Source organism: Rhizophagus irregularis, chromosome 18 (assembly GCF_026210795.1).
Source record: "Rhizophagus irregularis chromosome 18, complete sequence".
Lineage (NCBI taxonomy): Eukaryota > Fungi > Glomeromycota > Glomeromycetes > Glomerales > Glomeraceae > Rhizophagus > Rhizophagus irregularis.
Genome location: NC_089446.1, coordinates 1,222,141 through 1,245,055, shown reverse-complemented (window position 1 = coordinate 1,245,055; position 22,915 = coordinate 1,222,141). Strand labels below are relative to the sequence as shown.

At 26.8% G+C, this 22,915-nt stretch overlaps 8 protein-coding genes across 8 annotated transcripts; 3 read left to right on the top strand and 5 right to left on the bottom strand.

Moving 5' to 3' along the window:
* Nucleotides 1–685: 685 nt before the first annotated feature.
* On the bottom strand, nt 686–2,098 carry OCT59_009909 (uncharacterized protein; the record flags this gene model as incomplete). The annotated part of the gene is made up of 1 exon (XM_025322888.2): nt 686–2,098. The coding sequence occupies one exon, from the start codon at nt 2,096–2,098 to the stop codon at nt 686–688; it is 1,413 nt and encodes a 470-aa protein (XP_025165088.2).
* A 918-nt stretch (nt 2,099–3,016) lies between these two features.
* On the bottom strand, nt 3,017–5,092 carry OCT59_009908 (uncharacterized protein; the record flags this gene model as incomplete). Its single annotated transcript, XM_025312125.1, has 1 exon — nt 3,017–5,092. One exon carries the CDS (start codon nt 5,090–5,092, stop codon nt 3,017–3,019), a length of 2,076 nt encoding a protein of 691 aa, XP_025165087.1.
* Nucleotides 5,093–6,090: 998 nt separating this feature from the next.
* OCT59_009907 (uncharacterized protein) lies at nt 6,091–10,856 on the top strand (the record flags this gene model as incomplete). Its single annotated transcript, XM_066132671.1, has 9 exons — nt 6,091–6,127; nt 6,256–6,275; nt 6,367–6,714; nt 6,799–6,907; nt 6,984–7,040; nt 7,140–7,439; nt 7,613–7,906; nt 8,034–8,063; nt 8,170–10,856. 9 exons carry the CDS (start codon nt 6,091–6,093, stop codon nt 10,854–10,856), a joined length of 3,882 nt encoding a protein of 1,293 aa, XP_066000292.1.
* A 1,199-nt stretch (nt 10,857–12,055) lies between these two features.
* On the top strand, nt 12,056–13,056 carry OCT59_009906 (uncharacterized protein; the record flags this gene model as incomplete). Its single annotated transcript, XM_066132670.1, has 3 exons — nt 12,056–12,683; nt 12,889–12,932; nt 13,006–13,056. 3 exons carry the CDS (start codon nt 12,056–12,058, stop codon nt 13,054–13,056), a joined length of 723 nt encoding a protein of 240 aa, XP_066000291.1.
* A 556-nt stretch (nt 13,057–13,612) lies between these two features.
* OCT59_009905 (uncharacterized protein) lies at nt 13,613–15,884 on the top strand (the record flags this gene model as incomplete). The annotated part of the gene is made up of 10 exons (XM_066132669.1): nt 13,613–13,655; nt 13,733–13,752; nt 13,824–14,207; nt 14,272–14,380; nt 14,451–14,513; nt 14,594–14,890; nt 14,975–15,274; nt 15,345–15,431; nt 15,502–15,719; nt 15,816–15,884. 10 exons carry the CDS (start codon nt 13,613–13,615, stop codon nt 15,882–15,884), a joined length of 1,590 nt encoding a protein of 529 aa, XP_066000290.1.
* Nucleotides 15,885–17,382: 1,498 nt separating this feature from the next.
* OCT59_009904 (uncharacterized protein) lies at nt 17,383–17,601 on the bottom strand (the record flags this gene model as incomplete). Its single annotated transcript, XM_066132668.1, has 1 exon — nt 17,383–17,601. One exon carries the CDS (start codon nt 17,599–17,601, stop codon nt 17,383–17,385), a length of 219 nt encoding a protein of 72 aa, XP_066000289.1.
* Nucleotides 17,602–19,293: 1,692 nt separating this feature from the next.
* Nucleotides 19,294–20,055, bottom strand: OCT59_009903 (uncharacterized protein; the record flags this gene model as incomplete). The annotated part of the gene is made up of 1 exon (XM_066132667.1): nt 19,294–20,055. One exon carries the CDS (start codon nt 20,053–20,055, stop codon nt 19,294–19,296), a length of 762 nt encoding a protein of 253 aa, XP_066000288.1.
* Nucleotides 20,056–21,847: 1,792 nt separating this feature from the next.
* On the bottom strand, nt 21,848–22,576 carry OCT59_009902 (uncharacterized protein; the record flags this gene model as incomplete). Its single annotated transcript, XM_025332937.2, has 1 exon — nt 21,848–22,576. The coding sequence occupies one exon, from the start codon at nt 22,574–22,576 to the stop codon at nt 21,848–21,850; it is 729 nt and encodes a 242-aa protein (XP_025165081.2).
* Between the last annotated feature and the right edge of the window lie 339 nt (nt 22,577–22,915).

The window sequence follows — 22,915 nt, the reverse complement described above, 5'->3', positions numbered from 1 at the left end:
ATTGCAACGAAACTTTCAATACGATTATCAAATTCTAGAGAATATTCCACAACAATCAGAGAATCAAGATCAAGAACCATCAACTAAATTCAAAGGCAAAGAAATGGTTCTCTATTGATGAGTTTTTTGTCGGTTTCAAGGGTTATTAATAACAAGTTGAGATTTTAACATTTTGATGTAGTGTTGCTTATTTGTATGTGCTGCTATGCATTATCTATTGATTAAAAGTTTTTAAAAAATAGGTTTAAGTCGAATCAACGAATCAGATGGCTAATTTCAAAAAAAATCTTGTGACAAGATCTTAATGATCTTTAATATATAATTAATAAATATGCAATACGATTTACTTGGCCTTGATATGAACGTGTGATTGATTACGCATGAGGCATGAATATTTTTATAAATTTGTAATTTTTTAAATATTACGCTAAATTGAACTTTAACTCTAATACAATTTCTTAACACGAAAATTTAGGCAAAAATTTGAAACTTGAACTTTATTATCAAAATATAAAATACAACATAAAATATAATTCTAATTCTTGTAGTACAAATAAATAAACGAAAAGTAAATAACCCGTTGTAAGAAAAAGATAAAACTATTTTATTGGCTGATGTTCACGTGAGTGTGACAGAAAAACACCCGTGTCTACAAATTTTTTCATAGCGCCTTAGCGTATCATTTTTAGTTCGTTGTTGGATTTACATAAACTTTTGCGGGAAAATAAATTTTTCGATTATTTGACGAGAGATTTCTTCCAATTAAAGGGAAATAACATAAATCAACAAATAGATTTAAATTGCCATTGTCATCCAAATTGTTTCCTTCCATAAAAGTTTTATCCACTTTTGTATTATTCTGAATCCAAAGATATTGAACAGCAGGTTCCTGAACTTTTAATCTAAACCAAAATATCTTTATGACATCACGAATGATAGTTGCAGCCAAATTTTCAGAAGCAGATTTCTTTTGAATATCTTCAATAATACGCAATTCATTCATAATATCATTTAGTTGTTCTTTATAATAAGCGATGAAAGGATGTTCATAAATAGCATCTCCAACGATATCAGAGAATCCACGATTATTAAGAATTGAATAAATTTGTTGACGTAATTTTGTTGATGCGGTAAGAGTCACTTCATCATTCCCAACACGACATTTAGAAGCGTGAGTTAATAATAAGGATAAAGAAGATTCACTTTTAATAATATCAGCTTCAAGATGATAATGTTTTCCAGTACTTTGAAAATATTGTTTCGCATAATCAAATATTTTTTCTATGATATGACGTTGTAAAACTGCTTGAATGAGTAAACGATCATCTTTTTGATTCAAGGTTTTAATTGGACATTTATAAAGAGATAAAAGATTTTTAACTTGTTTCATATTAATAACAATATCTTGTTTTAAATTTGTTATATATTTTCTTATTTTATCATTTAATTCTGAAATATTATTATTTAAATTAACAATATAATTTTGATCATCATCACCACCTTCCGATTGAATAATAGTAGTATTAGAATTTATAACTAATGAATCATTTTGTTGAAAAATTTTAATTTGATTTTCTAAATTTAAATTTTTTTGATATAAATTATTATTTTCATTATCTAATTTATTTTTTTCTTTTTCTAAATTTTGTAATTTATATCTTAATTGATTAATTAATTTTTCTTGTGAATCAATTTTATTTTGTTGATTTATATTTTTATTCGTTAAATCTATAAATTTTTCTTGTAATTTATAATATAAAGAATTATATTGATAAAAATATTTATTTATATCATCTTGAAGTTTTTTCTTTTCAATATCAAATAATTGAATTTCTTCATTATTATTGTTGTTGTTGTTATGATTATTATTATTTAAAATAGTAAAAGATTTTTGATTATAATTATTCTTTCTATCATCATCATCATCATTATTTTGTGAAATATAATACATTTCTGTTGGAATTGGCATTTCTGAATAAATATTATTTTCATTTTCTAATGAGAAATTATTATTATTTGATAATTGATATATATCTTGTATATCATTTTCATTTGATGTTGTAAAGATTTTTTCATAATTATATCTTTTATTCGTCATTTTTTTTTTTTTAAACAAAGAGGCAAGAGCGAATATAATTTTTTTTTTAATTTTGATAATTGGATAAAAAATAATTTATATATGATATAGGTTTATATGAAATTTAAATTACATATGATTTTTAAAACTAAATATTTATTTATAGATTATGCAAAGTTCTGCAATTTTATACGTTATCTTCTTAATAAATCCAAAAGAGGGGTCATTATATTTTATCAAAGTACAATGAACTACTTCTTTGCAGGACATCGCTTCAAAAAGAATAGGAAAAAGGTTCATTGATGATTGGATTTGACATTGATTTAGGACGAACGATTATCATATGCATTATCATGTTTGTTTTTGGTATGGTAAGTAATTAAGTAATTTATAGTACTCATTTATTATTATTTTAATCTACGCCGATAATTTTTTGTGGGAATTAGTACGAACAATATCACGTCACGACGTCACGTAAAATCGATATATTCGATTAAAGGGTTCTAATTAAAAAAAATAAATGTTAAATGATCAAAAGGAATTATAAACATAAATATGGATAATTGATATTTATATTCAAGTTATTAATATATTTTAAACGGTGAGTAGATTTAATTTTTATAAATTTTGCTACGAAATTTGCTGTCTGGCAGTAAATGATCCTTCTCTGCAAAAATATTTGACGAATCACTAAACGTTACCAAATGTCCAAATCTAATCTAAACGTTAAATATACCAAATGAATCCTATTCACCGAATGTCGCTTTATCTGTTATATACAGTAATTAATAGCGTTAAAAATTTGTAATGTAAGAAATAAATCATACCAAATTTTGTCTAAAATTATTTGATTGGATGATTCTTTATTATCGTGCAATAACTACTTATTCTACATATAAAACTAGGTGACAGATATAAACGATCCCTATAAAGTTCCCTTCACTTCAACTTCATTTGTTGCATAAATTGGCTTAATTTCGATCCACTAGACCCACTATTCCCATCACGTCCCATCACGTTCAGAAGAGTTTGTTTAGTCTGTTCGAAAATTGAAACATTATCATCATCGTTATTTTCTGCATTCATCGAATTTTCTTGACGTAGTAAAACTTTTGCAGGAGTAAAAACTTTAAAATCATCAGAATCAGAAGTTTTAAAAATCAGAGGAAATGAACAAATTTCAACAACCATATTTTCAACATTATCCTCGTCCCAACTACCTTTCATGTAAGATTTATTGAACTTTTCGTTATTTTTAATCCAACGATATTGAGCTATTGGTTCTTGAATAAACAAATGGAAATAAAAGGTTTTAATGACATTTCGAACTAAATCTTCTGCCATTTCATTCACGTAATTGTTCTCTTCAATATCTTTAATTATACGATATTTATTTATTACTTCGTTGATTTTTTTAGATATCATATCAACAAAATTATGTTTAGAATTTTCACCATCAGATTGTTTAATATTATTAAATCCTCGTATACTAAGAGCGTTATAAACATGTTGACGTAATCTTATCAACATAAGATTAGTTAAATCGTTATCACCAAGTCGTTCATTATGAAATTTTTTCATCAAGTTAGTCAATAAAGTAGTTTGAGAGATTATGTTTGATTCTAAATGATGTTCTTTACTGGAACACGTAAAATAGAAATCCGATTGTTTAAGTATTTCTTCAAGCACGTGACGTTGTAAGACAGCTCTGATAAGTGATTTGTTCGGTTTTTTATCGGAAATCACAGTTTGACATCCATATTTAAGTAAAAGTTCCTTTACTTCATTTATATTAATATCTATATTAGATTTCAAATTTGTAACATAATTATCTAAAGTATTTTGTAATGATAAAATATCTTTGTTAAGTTTGATATTAAGTTTTTGATAATCGTCATTTAAACCAAAATTTGTTGCTGTTATAATAGCACATTGTGCTTCTTCTTTTAATAATAAATTTTGTTGAAAAAGATCTTTTAATTGATTCTCTAAATTTTCATTTTTAATATTTAAATTTTCAATTTTATTATTTAATTTTTCATTTTCATTTTTTAAATTTTGGATTTCATTATTTTTTAATTCCAAATATTGTTGTAATTTATCAATTCTTTGCTCTTGTGAATCAATTTTGATTTGTAATTGTTGACATTCAGTTTCTTTGGTATCATTGAATTTTTTAATAATCATTTGATGTTCTTTATGTTCTTTACTGGTTTTATTTTTTAAATCTTCATATTTCTTTCGTAAATCATCAATATTTTGTTCATACAATTTTATTTTGTTTTGATATTTATTGTTCTCATTTATCAAGATGTTATAATTATTGTCTAATTCATTATATAATATTTTGAATTGGTCAAAATTATCATTAGTTTCTTGAATTTTATCTTTAAGTATTTCATTTTCATTTTTTAGATTTTGGATTTCATTATCTTTTAATTCCAAAGATTGTTGTAATTGATCAATTCTTTGCTCTTGTGAATCAATTTTGATTTGTAATTGTTGACCTTCAGTTTCTTTGATATCATTGAATTTTTTAATAATCATTTGATGTTCTTTATGTTCTTTACTGGTTTTATTTGTTAAATCTTCATATTTCTTTTGTAAATCATCAATATTTTGTTCATACAATTTTATTTCGTTTTGATATTTATTGTTTTCATTTATCAAGATATTATAATTATTGTCTAATTCATTATATAATATTTTGAATTGGTCAAAATTATCATTAGTTTCTTGAATTTTACCTTTAAGTATTTCATTTTCATATTCAAGTTTAATAATTTTATCTTTAAGTATTTCATTTTCATCTTCAAGTTTAATAACATTAAAAGAATCATCCGAATATTGTTCGTTATAATTATCATTTTGCAACCATAGAGCATCATCATCATCATCAGGTTGAATTTGCATATTGTCTATATTGTCTTCATGTTCGTTACTTGGATTAAAATACATATCTGTCGAAATTGGCCTTTTTGAATAAACATCTTCAATATGATCAATATGAGACATTATTCTCTTTGCGTGAGATTTTTAAAAAAAAATTTATTTTTTTTACGAACAACTTCGATTGTGCACGTGAAATTGGAAATTAATATAGTGTATATAAAATATTTACGTATTTACGTATAAGTATTATTGTTGTATATTTATACAGTGTATATATATATATATTTGAAATTGATAATGCATAAATTCTAATAAAGGTTCATTAATTACTAGTCCGCATGTGAACGATAGGCTAATTGAAAAAACCATAGATTTTAGTGGCGGCGCAGATCATTTTAAAATTTATTTTCGCTGAGTTATTTTAACTTAAAAAATCCGTATTTTTTCAATTAATTTTTTTTTTTTAAAAGAATATATTAAGAATATACAGTATTAATACAGTAAAAGTATGCATGTAAATATAAAATTTGAGGCTTTTCTAACCGGTAATTTTTATAAGGAAAAAAAAAAAAAGGTGGCGTCAAATTTATTCAAAATATTTACCAAATTTTGACTAATTGACAATGTTTAGGAATTTTAAAGTTTTTATAGTATTTTTTTTTTTCAACAAAAAATTTTAAAGTAAATTGATTAAAAAATTGACTCAGGAAAAAATCCATCATCACATGCGGATCGGCAATTGAATTTTAAGATATGCGTGAAAAAAAAAAATTTATTTTAAGTGATGATTTTCTTCATTCAGAGCTTGTTTTGTAATCTTTTTGCATGATAGAAAATGAAAATGATTGTTCGAAATTGTTCGAAAAGAGAACTTAAATTATTATTATTTTTTTTTTATTTAAATAAAATAATTTTTAATTATATATCTGATATATATTTTTTATTTTATTTTATTTTAAAAATTTAGATAATGAATACATATATATATATGATATAAAATATACACTACAAAGATTTTCGGTTTTCGTTGATCATGTGATTTAACCATTTTTTTTTTAAACATACAATATATACAATACTGATATACAATATTGAATTCTTCACATTTTTCGGTTTAAAATATGGAATATTATGATTATCGTGTTGTTGTTGGTATCGGTAAGTTTTAAAATACATTCATTCGCGTTATTCATTCACGTTATTCATTCGCGTTATTTATTCGCGTTATTCATTCGAGTTCATATAAAATAATATTTAATGATAAAAATATATTTTTCTTTAATTAGATTTCGGAACCACTCATTCGGTAATTTTTTTTACAACGTATTTCATTTCATAAAGTCATTAATATATTATATATAAAACTTTCCATTTTCTTTTTTCTTTTTTCTTTTAAGGGTTTCGCATACGCACATAAAAGAATTAAAACTATTATTGTACATTCAGAATGGCAAGAATATTATGGATTATATAAAATTCCAACAATATTATTATATGATGATAAATATGAAAAAGTTCAATCATGGGGTTTTAATGCTTTAAAAGAAAATATTGATAATAATAAAAAACCTATTGAATTATTTAAATTATATTTAAGTAGAATGAAAAATAAACCTTTTTTACCAAATGGTTTTGATTATAAAAAAGCTATTATTGATTATCTTCATGAAATGGGTGAAATTATAAAACATGTTATAATAAATGATTGGATTGATTTTTATAATCAAGTTTTAATCGTTTTAACGGTAAGTACTTGAAATATGTTTTTTTTTTGAAAAATAAAATTTATATAACTTATATATATTGTGTGTGTGTGTATTTTCTTTTAGGTTCCCGTTGAATTTGATCATACTTCAATTGCTATTATGAGAGAATGCGCTTTTAAAGCAGGATTATTGAAGGATCAATATAGTCGAAATTTGAGATTTATAACTGAGCGTAAGTTTGAAGGGTTGAATCATCAAAATGTTATTTTCAATTGATTAATTGATTTTTAAAAAAATCTTTTTTCTAGCTGAAGCAGCTGCGATTCATTGTATGAAATTTTTAAATGAGAATTTATCAGTTGGCGGTAAAGTAATCAATCAATCAATAATTTCAGTCGATTAGGAATATGCGGGATTTTTACTGATCGATATTAATTTTTAAATAATTTTAATAATTTTATTAGAAACATTTATGGTGGTTGATTGTGGAGATAATACAATAGATTCAACAACTATTCTTTTCTTGGAAGATGAAGAATTAAATATAATGACGGAAAGAAGTAGAAATGATTGTGGTGATAATTTCATAGATCAAGAATTTCTTAAATTTTTAGAACTTAAAGTTGGATCTACTACGATTAATCTTGTTAAAGAAAATCATTATGATCAACTTCAATATATGTTAAAAGAATTTTATAGAAAAGTTAAAATGGATTTTACGGGAATTCAATCAGAATTTCGTCCTATCGATTTGGAATTAGATGGTTGATATATTTTAAATATATCTGATATTTGATTGGAAAAATTCACCCGATGGTGATCATCACCGTACCAGAATTTCCACGCTAATTTTGTTAGTGGTGATCATCACTTGGTGATATTTGTAGCAATAATTTAATAAAAAAAATTAACGTGAATATTTTTTTTTTTCCTTTAGAACTTTGTCCCGCTTTAATACAATATTGTGATGAAAAATATCTTGATAATATGAGAAAAGTTGAATGGAATATCAAATTAAAATTTGAAGATATTAAATCAATGTTTGATCCAATTATAGAAAAGATTTTAAAATTAATTGACCGTTCAAATAATAATAATTGTAATTTATTATTATTAATTGGTATATTAAGTGAATCAAAATATTTAAAATTAAGAATTAATCAAGAATTTAATAATAAAATACCAATTACTTATGTACCACCTAATCCTATTACTTCCATTATGGAAGGAGGTAAACATTATTACATATTTTAAACTGTTAATTCAAAATTTTTTTAATTCATATTTTTTTTTTTAACTCTAACTTTTTTTTAACTCAAACTTTTTTTTTTTTTAAAAAAAAATGTATTATATATTAGCTGTTCAATATGGGTTGAAATGGATTTATGGTGAGTATATTAAATTTTTTTTCGTATATTAATTACAATAATTGATCTTTTTACTTTTTTCTTATTAAATTTGTCATTGACCTTTTTTATTTTTTTTTTAATGAAGATCCTGAACGTAATAGCGATGGCGGTGCGTTAGTGAGTGCTGCGCCATATATCAACAATATGCGGTTTCAATTAACACAATCATATGATACTATCAAAAATCTCGAAGAGGAAAAGAAAAAGTTTCAAGATGAGTTTCATGAATCTAATAATAATTTAAACGAATATAAAATATTATATGATAATTTAATGCAAAAATATGATGAATTAGTGAATAAATATGAAGAAAAAGAACAACGTTTAAATAATATTCAGATTAAATCTTCTGATACCATTAAGAAACTTGAAGAAGAAAAAAACAAATTCCAAGAAGAAATTCAAGAATCAAATAATGACTTAAATGAATATAAAACATTGCTCAATAATTTAAAGAAAAAATATGATGACTTAGTGAATGAAAACGAAAAATATAAAGAACGAAAACAGGATATAAATGAAATGCAGTTTCAATTTTCTGATACCATTATGAAACTTGAAGAAGAAAAGAAAATATTCCAAGAAGAAATTCAAGAATCAAATAATAATTTAAATGAATATAAAACATTGCACGATAATTTAAAGAAAAAATATGATGACTTAGTGAATGAAAACGAAGAATATAAAGAAAAAGAACAACGTCTAAATAATATTCAGATTCAATTTACCGATACCATTAAGAAGCTTGAAGAAGAAAAGAAAATATTTCAAGAAGAAATTCAAGAATCAAATAATAATTTAAATGAATATAAAACATTGCACGATAATTTAAAGAAAAAATATGATGACTTAGTGAATGAAAACGAAGAATATAAAGAAAAAGAACAACGTCTAAATAATATTCAGATTCAATCTACCGATACCATTAAGAAGCTTGAAGAAGAAAAGAAAATATTTCAAGAAGAAATTCAAGAATCAAATAATAATTTAAATGAATATAAAACATTGCACGATGATTTAAAGAAAAAATATGATGACTTAGTGAATGAAAACGAAGAATATAAAGAACGAAAACAGGATCTAAATGAAATGCAGATTCAATCTTTCGATACCATTAAAAAACTTGAAGAAGAAAAGAAAATATTCCAAGGAGAAATTCAAGAATCAAATAATAACTACGATAATTTAAAGAAAAAGTATGATGACTTAGTGAATGAATATAAAGAAAAAGAACAACGTCTAAATGATGTTCAGATTCAATCTTCTGATACCGTCAAGAAACTTGAGAAAAAATTTCATGATGATATTCAAGAATCTAATAATAATTTAAACGAGTATAAAACATTGTATGATGATTTAAAGAAAAAATATGATGACTTAGTGAATGAAAATGAAGAATATAAAGAACAAAAACAGGATCTAAAAGAAATGCAGATTCAATCTTTCGATACCATTAAAAAACTTGAAGAAGAAAAGAAAATATTCCAAGAAGAAATTCAAGAATCAAATAATAACTACGATAATTTAAAGAAAAAGTATGATGACTTAGTGAATGAATATAAAGAACAAGGACAACATCTAAATGATATTCAGACTCAATCTTCTGATACCATCAAGAAACTTGAGAAAAAACATCAAGATGATATTCATGAATATGATAATAATCATAAATCATTATATGATAATTTACAAGAAAAATATATAGAATTAACGAACAAAAACAATGAAGAGTCAAATCAACATGAAAAATTAAAAAATGAAATGCATCAAATTAATAATATTAATCAACAATATATTGAAAAAATTGATCAATTACGACAATCTTTAGAATTGAAAGAAAATCAAATACAAGATTTAGAAAAAGAGAAAGAAGAATTAGATGCAAAGAATTCTAATTTATATTATCAATTAGAAAATCTTATTCAACAAAATGAATTATTAAAAAATGAAAAAAATGAATTATTATTAGATGATGATAATCAAAATCATATTTCAGATTTAAATAATGATATTTCAGATTTAAATAATAATTTAAAAAAATATATAACAGATTTAAAGCAAAATGTCATCATTAATATGGAACAAGTTAAAAAACTTTTATTACTTTATAAATGTCCAACCAAAATCACGAATCAAAAAGATGATCGATTACTTATTCAGGCAGTGTTGCAACGTCATATCATAGAAACGATATTTTCATACGCGACAAAATATTTTCAACCGACAACAGGAAAATATCATCATCTCGAATCAGATATAATCAATAAAACATCTGCATTATATATCTCATTAACTAATATTTCAAAACAACGTACTGGAAATAAAGAAGTAACACTTCTTGCATCAACGAAATTACGACAGCAAATTTATTCAATTCTTAATAACCACGCATTCAGTGATATTATTGGAGATACTATTCATGAGCATCCTTTCATTGATTATCATAAAAAACAATTAAATAATATTATGAATGAATTACGTATTATCAAAGATGATCAAGAAAAAATTGCTTCTGAAAATTTGGCTGCAACTATTATTCGGGAATTTGTAAAGATATTTTGGTTTAGATTGAAAGTCCAAGAACCTGTTGTTCAATACGCTTGGGTCCCGTGTAATGCTAAAGTAAATAAATCATTTATGGAAGGAATAAATTTTAGCGATAATGAAAATTTGTACGTTGATTTATGTTATTTCCCTTTAACTGGAAAAGATCTTGCGTCAAGCAATAGAACGATTTATACGCCTGCAAAAGTCTTTACAAGGAAAGAATGATAACATCAAGGTCAATTACTGTAAATTAAAAATTTTTGATTTCATCTCTATACATTGTATATTTTTTCAAAATGTATAAAATTTTTATTGTATGAGATTATAAATAAAAGAAAAATACCTTTCGAATATTATCGTTAAATTAAAATTTAATGATAGTGGTGAAACGCCAAAAACGAGCAATGCGTAAAAAAATGAGTGAAATCACATGATGGTAGATCATGACTTCACTAAAATAAAAAAACGGTAAAGATTGGAACCGCCGATTCGAATTAAATCCGGATACAACAAACGAGCCGAATATAATCGGTACTTTCGTTTCGCCGAATAATCCGATATATTACCACTATTGTTGATTGAAGGAATAGAAACGGTTTATTTATAGATTTTCTTTCCTTCAGATCTTCACGTACGTCATTTCTTGTCTCAATTCTTACACTGTTTTTTGTAACATTCTACTTTCTTTTCATGCGCGAGAATTTCTCTTTCCATTATTTTAATTTCTAACCTAAATATTAATATTTTGATACACAATATGTTTCTTAATAATATTTTATATGTACTGTACGATTAAATTTTTAAACATTTCGTCGAGCCGATCTGCCGATCCAACTGATAAATGAAATTCAACTCGTTTTTTTCCGTGATGGTATGAAAAAATATCCCTTCTAAATGAAAAAAAGAAATATTTTTTTTCTCGGAAGGTGTCTAACGGTGGAACATTAAAAAAATTATTTACTGTGGATCCCAATTTTGCGTTTAGAATAAATATATTATGGTGTTACGTGATTGCTGCTAAATAACCATTATTTAAGACTGTACCGAATGGTTAACTCATGATTTTATTGTACTAGTGTCGCGACCGATCTGATTTGATTTCAAAATTCCACATATCAATGGTGGATTCTAATTTAAAGTACTAGTACGTGATCTGTCAATCATGTGATATTGAATTTAGATATGATAATCACGCGAAATGACATAAATGTTCAACATTGTTGTAATACAATGATTATTAATCAATAAATTAAAAATGTCGAAAAAAAAATGAATTAAAAAGTCTTTTAGCTTTTGGGGGGTTTTTTTTTCAAAATAGGCTGATAAATCTCATTTCCTTACTCGTTCATGTTCCTACTAACAATTTGTATAGATTGTATAGAGGGAATATTAGTCACCAAAGTAAAAACGAAGGAACTTTAATTATGGAAGTAAATAAATTAATATCAAAGCTTGTAATATCGACAACGGCAGCACAAATAATTGTGTCTGAGGCAGGTTCAGCAGCAATTCCCATTGGTGGTGGCGCAATAATGATTGGATTACAAGAAAAGAACAAGAAAGTATCCAAATTTATGGATGATGTTTTCCTTTTCACGGGTATTATTACACTTTGTCTAGTTCCGCAAAGAACAATTGAAAAGGATAGATACAATAGTAACCATAGTTATGATATTAACCATGGTTACTATAGTTTATATGATAGAAACCATGATTACCATAGTTTATATGATAGAAACCATGATTACCATAGTTTATATGGTAGAAACCATAGTTATGATAGTCATAAAGAATCAAGATTTTGGAAAATTGCGAAATTGGTAATATCCAGGATGGTATCGATAATGGTAACAAGAAAGATTGTGTCTAAGACAGGTCTGGCAGCAATTCCCATTGGTGGTGTTTTAATGGCGATTAGTAAACATGTTTCCGGACTTGTGGGAGAAATATTATACACTGTAGGTTGTGATACATTAACAAGAGGCATCTTAAGAGACTTAAGTTATTTCGGCATTGAATTTATTGATAATGAAGCAAATGAAATCACTCGTAGTAATAGGGAATGACTACAAAGCTTTTAATTGTATCTTTCGTGCAAAATTTATATGAAGATTATTGAAAGTATTTGATTTTAAAAAATGAGGAAAAGATGATAATATGAGGTTCCTTTTATAGGATGTCTTCCTATTCTAGTTTCTATTTTGGTCTTTGGAAATATCAATGTCATCATTTGGCTTTTTTTTGGCTATTTAAAAAGACTATTATTTTAGTAGAGTAATCATTACTTTTAAAAAAAAAACGGCAAGTATTTTTTTTTTGATTACGAGCGCATAACCATTTAATGAAACAAAAAAAATTTTCATTTAATTTATAGCTACATATAGACGTTGCGGTTGTTACGTACAGAATTTATGATAACATTTAAGATTAAACATATCCTCTTTTTTTCTGGGAAATATTGTATTATTGATTAATCTAACGCGTGCATATGTTTATTATTTCATTAATTACCAGTATCACTGAAAATGTCTTCTAAAAGTTTATTCTCTTTAATAAAAGCTTCTTTATTTATTCTATTTTATTAAACTTGTAGTCATAAAAGATTAAATAATATATTACTTTATTATCTTATTATATTTCATATGTAACTTTTTTGCGGCTATATAGATCACAATTTCAATGTGTGTAAATTGTTAATGTCACAGTTTACCTCATCCCAAACCTATTTTTGGGCTAGGAATATATGTTGTATAGGAGAATAGTACGGGATCGAAAATTCCAATATATTTTATTTTTAGCTGTTTAATTTGTTTCATTCTGATAAATTTATACAGGTTTATATTTACCTTTTTAATTTCAGTAATAAATGCATCGCGAAAACGATAATTTATTAGGGCCGATCTGTTCTAAAACGGTTTAGTTCAAATGATAAAATGATATATAAATGCAATCAGTACAGAATCGTTTGGGAATTATGAATTATGTCATTTTTAGATTATACCATTCGTGTAGTTGTAGGCATAGGTAATTATATTTAAAATTATTAATTGAAAAAAAGAAAAATAATACGCTAATCTATTATTTTATCTCCGAATTTTAAGAGTTTGGGGTTAAATATTCAGTAAGTTTCATTTTCATATAAATTTTAAATAAAATTATCAATTATTAACTTTTTTTTTCTATTAATAACAGTCTTTCGCTTATGCACATTTATGTTCTTTGAATGATATAGTCGTAAATGATTATTGGCCAGAATGTATAGGTTGTGTGAAAATCCCAACAGTTCTAAAGTATGATGAATCATCTAACTTGATGAGTTGGGGACATTCCGCGCTATCTCAATCTCAACGATCATACAGGAAAAAGACAAGTTTTGATATAAAATCTGTAAAACTTGTAGAAAATTTTTTACTGTATTTGAGTAAAATGGAAAATAAACCCTATTTACCGGAAGGTTTGGATTATAAAACCGCCATAACTGATTATCTTAGAGAAATGAGTAATTTCGTTAAGGATACTTTACGCACACGTTGGTCAGACATTGACTTTTATAAAAATGTTTTAATTATATTACAGGTATTAAAAAATTTTCATTATTTATTTTGTCTTTATAAAATAATTTTTTTTTGTGATTTTATAGGTTCCAGTTGAATGCGACAATAAAGCTAAGGCAATTATGCGTGAGTGTGCGTATAATGCGGGTCTGATAAGCTACAAAGATAGCTCGAATCTATATTTTATAACTAAGCGTTAGTGTAACATTTCTTTATATGTTTGTCATATATATATATTGTAATTTATTAATAATTATTTTATTAGATGAGGCTGCTTCTATTTATTGTAATATGAAAGTGTTAAGAGAATTTAATATTAGTGTTGGCTGTAAGTATTCATGCCAATTAAAGATTTGTTCGCTCAAAAAATAATAGATTTAAATTTTTTGATCATTTCTTTTCTCTTAGCATCATTTATGATTGTTGATACTAGCGCCGACGCAATAGATATAATAATACGAACACTTTTAGAAAATAATGAACTTGGTGATATTTCCGGAAGGATAGAAGATCCCTGTGGTGGAAATTCTGTTGATGAAGAATTTCTTAATTTTCTTAGTCGTAAAGTTGGACAATCAGCAATTAATTTATTAAAAGAAAATCATTATGGTCAATTACAATATATGATTAAAGATTTTTGTGAAAATTGTAAATTTAAATTCACAGGTCAAGATAGAGATTTTAGCTATGAATTGGATTTTACAGGTGAAAAAAAAATATAAATTAATTTTATATATATTAGATTATTGAAAGTTTAATTAAATTAAAAAAGTACTTTTTAAATGAAAGATATATGTCGAGCTATTATTCAGTATGTCAAAGATCCCGAACGTGAACAGATGGAATATCAAGAATGGCTTATTGATGTGACATTTGAAGATATTAAAGCAATGTTTGATCCAGTGATAGAAAGAATTTTACGATTAATTAATACACAATTGAATGCAGTAAGCAGTTGCAAAGCTATACTTCTTATTGGTGGTTTTAGTCAATCAATGTATTTACAGAAAAGAATTAAAGAAGAATTTAGTCAAAAAGTAACTAATATAATTATTCCTGCAAGTCCATCGATGATAAATGTTAGAGGAGGTGAGATGTTTTATATGACTTTAATATTTTCTTTAATTAACTAATTTTTTTTATAAACTTGTCAAATAAGCCGTACAATATGGTTTAATGCTACCGGAAATGTTAAACAAGTCAACCAAACTATCTATTACCCTACGTGTTTTTGAAAAGACATATGGTAAGTTTTAATTAGTAAAACTTGTTTTTTGTCGATTGAACAAAATAGACTTTTACCTCGCTTCTATTAGGAATTAAAACTACCCGCAAGTGGAATCCTGGTGATCCAATGGAACGTAAACTTCCGGATGGAATGATTAATATTTTTTTAAGAATAGCCAAACAAGGGGATGAGATTCCTGTTAATACAGGAATTTCTATGATCTTTAGCTCAAGTTTCTTATCACGAAATAGTTTAGATCTATTTGTTACAAATGAACATGATGTGAAATATTGTGATTCTCCTGGAGTAAGTAAAATCGGTATATTGGATATTAGTACACTTAGTATACTTAGTAATAGTGCTATTTCTGTTACTTTATTTTTTGATAATATGAAAATTAAGGCTATTGTTCAAGATGTTAATGTTAGAACTGGTTGGAAATATGAAAAAGTATTTGATAATATTTATTGAATTTTTATTTATTTATTATTACTATATAAACCTAAATTTTAATATAAATTATACTGATTAATTTATATCCCTTTATAATTTTTTATTATTATTATAATAATATTCATTATTAATATCATCATAATTTTCATCATTACTACAGTCAGACCCCCATATAGTCACCTAATTGGTTCCCATAAAATCAGTGATTGTATAGGGGTGTGCTTATATACAGGTACTATATCTTAATTTTGGCCGAAATTAGTAAATTATAATTTATAAAATTATGTGATCACTACGGATATTTCCTTTTTTGGTGATAGCCATTCCACAAAAATTTTTTTGCCGATTTTGTGTTGGAATGTCGTGTAACATTAATTCCTAAAAAGGAAAGAAAAAAATTATATGTTTCATAATTCTGGGCGAAATTGCTTTTTGGCCGAAATTATGATGTGATTAATAGAGGTCTAATCACTAATAGAAATGATATATCCGTTTGGGATTATGTGGTGATAGTGATTATAGTCAAAATTGTGATTATAGAGGAGTAATTTGATAGTATTTAAAACCGTTTCTCAAAATCGAGTTCTTATAAAGAGGTATGACTGTATAGGGTGTAACTGTATGGGGGTCTAACTGTATTAGTATATACAGTCAACCCCTTTTATAAGCATCTTCTATATGAAGAATATCCTCTAGAAGGTATTTCAATATATTTAACGCTAGAGCTCCGAATGGGTCAGGTCAGGTCAGGTTAATTGATAAACCTGACCTGAAATTTTTTTTCAGGTCAGGTCAGGTCAGGTTATATCAGGTTGTCTGTTTGACCTGACCTGACCTGAAACCTGAAAAATTTCAGGACTATTTTTATTAAAGTATTGAAAAAAAACGGTACAAAACTTTTTTTTTTTAATATAATATTATGAAAAAAAATGTTTTTGCAACGTTTTTTATTAAAATATTGAAAAAAAATATTGCAAAACGTTTTTTTTAATATAACATTATTAAAAAAATGTTTTCGCAACGTTATTATTGAAATATCAAAAAAAAAAATGTTACGAAACATTTTTTTAATATAATATTATGAAAAAACGTTTTCGCAACATTTTTTCTCGAAATATTGCTATTCAACATTTTTATATTAAAATCATATAAAAAGTGAATCCCAATACTGCAATTCACTTTTTTTATATAGAATTAATATAAAAAGTGAATCGCAATATCGCAACTCACTTTTATTATATAAAATCAATATAAAAAAGTGAATCGCAATACCGCAACTCACTTTTTTTATATAGAATCAATATAAAAAAGTGAATCGCAATACTGCAACTCACTTTTATTATATAAAATCAATATAAAAAAGTGAATCGCAATACTGCAACTCACTTTTATTATATAGTAGAATCAATAGTTTCAGGTCAACAGGTCAATCAGGTCAGGTCAATCTTCATACCTGACCTGAATTTTTTTTAAAAATCTCATACCTGACCTGAATTTCAGGTCAGGTCAGGTCAGGTTACCTGAATTTGGCTGACCTGTTCGGAGCTCTATTTAACGCAATTGATTTAAGGGCATTGTTACGTCCTGGTTGTACTTCATAAATATCTTTACTTTGAATAGAGGTGTTTATGATATCCTCTATTTCCTCAATACCCTCCATATTGATGTCATCAGTAGTGATCTCTGTCACATCAAATGGAACTTCTGTATTAGCTGAGCTCTCTTGATTCTCCATGGTATCGTTGTCTGAAAAATAACTATGTAATTTCTCATATAAGACCCTGCCTTTTATAGCACTTGTAATTTTTGCAGGAGAAAACATTCCCTGGAAAAAATAATATAAATAAATTACAGTCAACTCTCTTTATAGTCACACATTTGGGACAGTCCATATTTGGTGATTATAAAGAGATGTGACTATATAAAAACTTTCTTATATTAGTATATCATAATTCCGGCCAAAAATTAACATAATTTTGGCCAAAATTATACTTAAAACTTTATTGTATCGTAACTCCTCCAATATTAATCGTAGAGAGATGATCTTACCGCCATTCGATTCGTCTTGATGAGACGGTTCTAATGGTATAAAATAAATCGAAATCCAATCACTAGATTAATTTCCGAAATTAAAAAAATATTAATGGTTTTTGTGTAATAACTCTGCCAATATTGATCCTAGAGAGACGATCTTACTACCATTCGATTCGTCTTGATGCGACGAATCTAATGGTATAAAATACATCGAAATCCAATCACTAGATCAATTTCCGAAATTAAAAAATATTAAATAGTTTTTAAGTAGTAACTCCGTCAATATTGATCATAGAGAGATGAGCTTACTACCATTCGATTCGTCTTGATGAGGCGATTCCAACGAGCTATTAATCGTCTTTTTACAATCACTAGGTACCGAGATATTTAGCAAAATGTTAAATGGCGCAGTAAACGTAAATCAAGGAATATAATAATGCCGATGCTTAACATTTTGTTGAATAACTCATCAGCCAGTGATCATAAAAGGATAAAACTACCACCATTCGATTCGTCTCAGTGAGACGATTCTAACAAGCTATGGTACGTCTTTGTACGATTATTAGATGCCAAGTTATTTAATATATTCTTTATATAACTGTGATTCTTTTTAATATAAGATTTTTGAGGATAGGTGTGATAGTGACTATAGATAGATTGTGACTATATAGGATAGATTTTAATAATAAAGTGTTTTGAACATTCAACTGATGTGACTATATAGTAGAATGTGACTATAACGGGAGTGACCATAGAGGGAGTTGACTGTATATTATCCTCTAATTTTTACCAGTAATTACGCACTACATTTTGCCATTCCGTTAATCTTCCTGCAAATCAATAAAAATGACAAAGGATTAGCGTATGCATCCCAAATCTCATATGCGAAATAGTCATTGTTGGAAAAAATATCTATACCCGAATATTGTTTTGTTAGTATGATAGTAGCGTGCCTGCGCAAATAATAAATGCAAATCAAGTAATGCATGTTGTACAGCCCAGTCTGATATCGACTACTGCATATGATGATCGTTTATTGTTAAGACCCTAAGGTTTTTACAGATTCTCGAACCAATGTATCGATATTTTAACAAGAGTAATGAATTTTATGATTTAATTTTGATATAGAGGTAAAAATTGCTTATTAGTTTTGCTAAATTTTACACAAAATGGAAAAAAGGATCATTAGCAAGAACCTCACCTTTTTACTGTATATGTTTTGTAGTGGCACATTTCAAGTTCTGTATCGATGATTCCATTGCAACAAGAAATAATAGTACACACATTTTCCATCATTACACCATACGAAAAAAATAATAAGCCATGTAAAAACGCGTCTTTGATTTATTATTTGTAAAAAAAAAATACATATTTCATACTGTGTAATAAAATGTTATGGTGTTGTCTTATTTGTAAAGAATATATTAAGAAATTCCAAATAGGAATCATGGTTAATAAGATAAGCAAGACATCTAAACCACCTTTCCTCTAAGTGTCTTAACATTAAAAAGTGATTATTTGTTAAGGTCAAAGTGTAAATATAGGATTCTTTTGGTACTACATTATAAAAGCCAATATTTGGCCTAACTAGTTTCATCTCATCACTTTTTTTATCATATTTAAATTCCCTAACTTGCTCAAGACCAATTACATCATTAAGAATACCGTCTTTTTGTAGATCCTGAAGTATCTGATTCATGTATATTGCTAATGTTGGAAATTTGATTGAATCCAGAGCTTTTACAACAATATTTACTTTCATCACAAGTGGTGGTTTGGGCTTTTTGATTCGCCTTCCCGTCATTCTTGTTAGAACTAATTCCATTTCTTTGTTTACGGGTTCTGATAATGTTATATTGTTTGGTTCCTTAAAAAAAATTATAAGTTTGATTTTATTATACATGAAAACGAAAGAATACTGTAGAGTAAATATAAAATTAATATACTTACCAGCTAATCTTCTTTGAGTTGATCCATTTTTAAGTTTCTGATTCATAGACATTAATTCGTCGTGTTCTTTAAATGGTTCTCCAGCCTTAACCCACTTATTATACTCAGTCCAATTTACAGAAGAGTGGCTAATTTTACTTGCTTTTTGTAGTTCTTCTTCCGTAAATTGAGGGAACAGAGACCGAGGAAACTGAGACTTAGACATCTTTTATATTGTTTGAAGAGGTTAACTAATGTGATGTCATCATATACCAATAAGCTTTTTATACTGAAAAAAATAATGTAATACAAGATATCACAAGTCGAATTAATAAAAATAGTCTTAACCTATTTGCAAATATTCTGGGCAATTTTTGGTTATATTCGTCTGATTTGTGAATATTTAAAGATAATTTTATAGCATGAATTAATTCTAATTTTTTTTCTGTATGAATCAGTATGATGATTTGTAAATAGTATTTGATAATTTACAGTTAATATCAAAATAGTAAATGACGATTTGTGAATAGTATTTGATAATTTATGATCAATATCAAAATAGTATATGCTATCAATCTATCATCCCAGTCAAAATATGGATGAGGTATTCCTGCCATGTTTACTTAATTAGGTGGATTATTCTGAAGCGCCAAAATTTGTCCCTGTAAATTTAAATTATTCTGACGCTTTGCTTGGGTCTTATTTTTCCATTTCTCGTATCGTTCATAGAGCTTGTCTCGATTAAATTCTAACAGATCTATATCCCCTCTACTTCGCTGTAAGTGGTGAGCATTTCGCTGATACAATAATTGTAAGGCAAATTTTTCTTGTACCAGTACACCTATACGGGCTTGTTTTCTTGCCATATTACCTATCATTCTATTTACCTGGTTTTAAGTATTAGTTTGATATTGATGGAGATCACCAATAATATTAGTTATCCTACCTTCAGCAAGTTGCTTTCGTATAATTTCATTATCATGCTCAGCTTCTGCATCATAACGCCTTCGTTGCTCACAGACTAAATCCTGATGCAAATTATTTTCTTTTCAGCGTATCTGCCTTGTAGCTCTTTTTATTTGGTCTATAAGAATATCTCTAGTTGTTGCTCTATTATCCACATAACCATCTATAGCATTTGCTAGCTTTGTGATTGTGGCCATATTATCATCAGAATTATACAAGTCTGGAGAATTCCCTCGTTCAGGCGAATTTTTTTGTGATGAGATGCTTCTGATCTGGCATCGCAATTTAACTTGCTTGTTCTCAGATTCCTACTAACTGCTTTTCTAAACTAGAAATATATTTTCCCTTATCTCGCACATAATTCCTAGCTTGATATAGCTGACTTTTTAGGGTAGAGATTTCAGATTTTAACTCTACTATTTCTTCTTTCGAAGCATTTTCAAGGCATTCTATCTCCTTATTGAAATCTTGAATTTCTTGCTCACATCGGGTATAATCCGTTCCAGTTGATTAATTTATCTTTCATTCTGGCGATTAGTATCAACTTCTATCTGCAATTTACTATGAAGATGATAGTTCTCTTCTTTCAGCTCAGCTTTATGTTCTTCACATGTTCTTCTCTGCCTTGGGTGAGATCTGTAAAATGACATTCTTTTTTTGTGATTATAAAAGAGAATGGGAGAACCCTTGGATCAATTTATATCAATCCTTAGAAAGTGCATGATCTTAACCAGGATCTGGGTTAAGGACTAATCTGAAAAATTTGGCAGGTAATACATGAAATGTATAGCGCCTTCAACCAATTTTACTAGGCGATCATATATGCAGATTATTTAGCATAAAAAATAAAGTATAAGTTATATATTACGCCTTTAGCTAAATGATATTAATCTTCAATAGTCTATAATTAATATATTTCTTAATCGTTAAACGAATGTGATTTTTGTACCATCTCTCAATCTTAATGCGGGCTGATTAAAATGGTCTATAGATGGTAATAAGTTATTTTGTTTAGCATACTGAGATGAGATAAATATTTCACTTGTAATCCCTTACTCTGAGCGCCTTTGGCTAGGACTTGATGATTGATAAGAAGTTGGTAAAATCGTTTCTTGTCTAGTAGGTGAAATATAAGCTAGCTCGAAATTTGGAGCATTTGGCATAGTATCTTTTGCTTTAGATTGTGCATAATTTTCATAGCTAGCCGTAAAATTTCCATTAATATCATATGATATCGATGCCAATTTATCCTTTTCTGAATGTGGAGTAGATTGGAATGAAAGCTCTAGCTGAAGACGATTAATTTTAGCCTCTTCTTGTAATATGTATTGTTTATATTGCCAGATCTGAAATTCCCTTGTATCAATAGATTTGAGAATTTCATTTCTTCTTGCATGTTCATTCAAAATAGTATTTCCAGAAATACATCTCTTCAAGTGGTTATCTCCATAGTGATCCTCAAAAAGACTATTTGCAGGTGTGAAAACTAAGGAGTTACATACACTGCAATATATATAATTGGTTGGACGATTATGAATCTTATCATCTACAAGCTTTCCATACATTGTAATATATCCATTCTTAGAAAGGATTCTTGGGTTCTCTTCTAGTATTTTCCTAAATGGATCACGAATACGAGAGCACCACATTTCTGGTGTTTCATGATCATGTCTTTCTGCTAAAGGCAATATTGCAACAATAATTCTTATATATTCTTCAGAGCCTCCAACACTATTGTGTGCATGAATTAACTTGGAATAGGCTTTACTATCTAAATCCATATTAGCGTTTTGGTAGATTATAACAGAATATAATGATTTTATTGATTTATACTGTTTTTAGCGATTTTAGCCAATTTAGCAATAGTATACTCTAATAAATATCAGATTCATTTTTATTCGATTATAAGCATACTGAGGATTTATATAGGGCCATATCTCGACTATGCTAATTTTATATTTACATGCATATAAACCAGTTTGTGAATCTCTCGTGATTAATAGGTGATTAGCCGAGCCAAAGGGTTCTCCACATGACATATATTATATCACCCTAGCTCCCTTGGGCGCCGAGTTGTTTCTCAAATCACAGGATGATCGGTGAGGGTGCAGTTTAGTTTA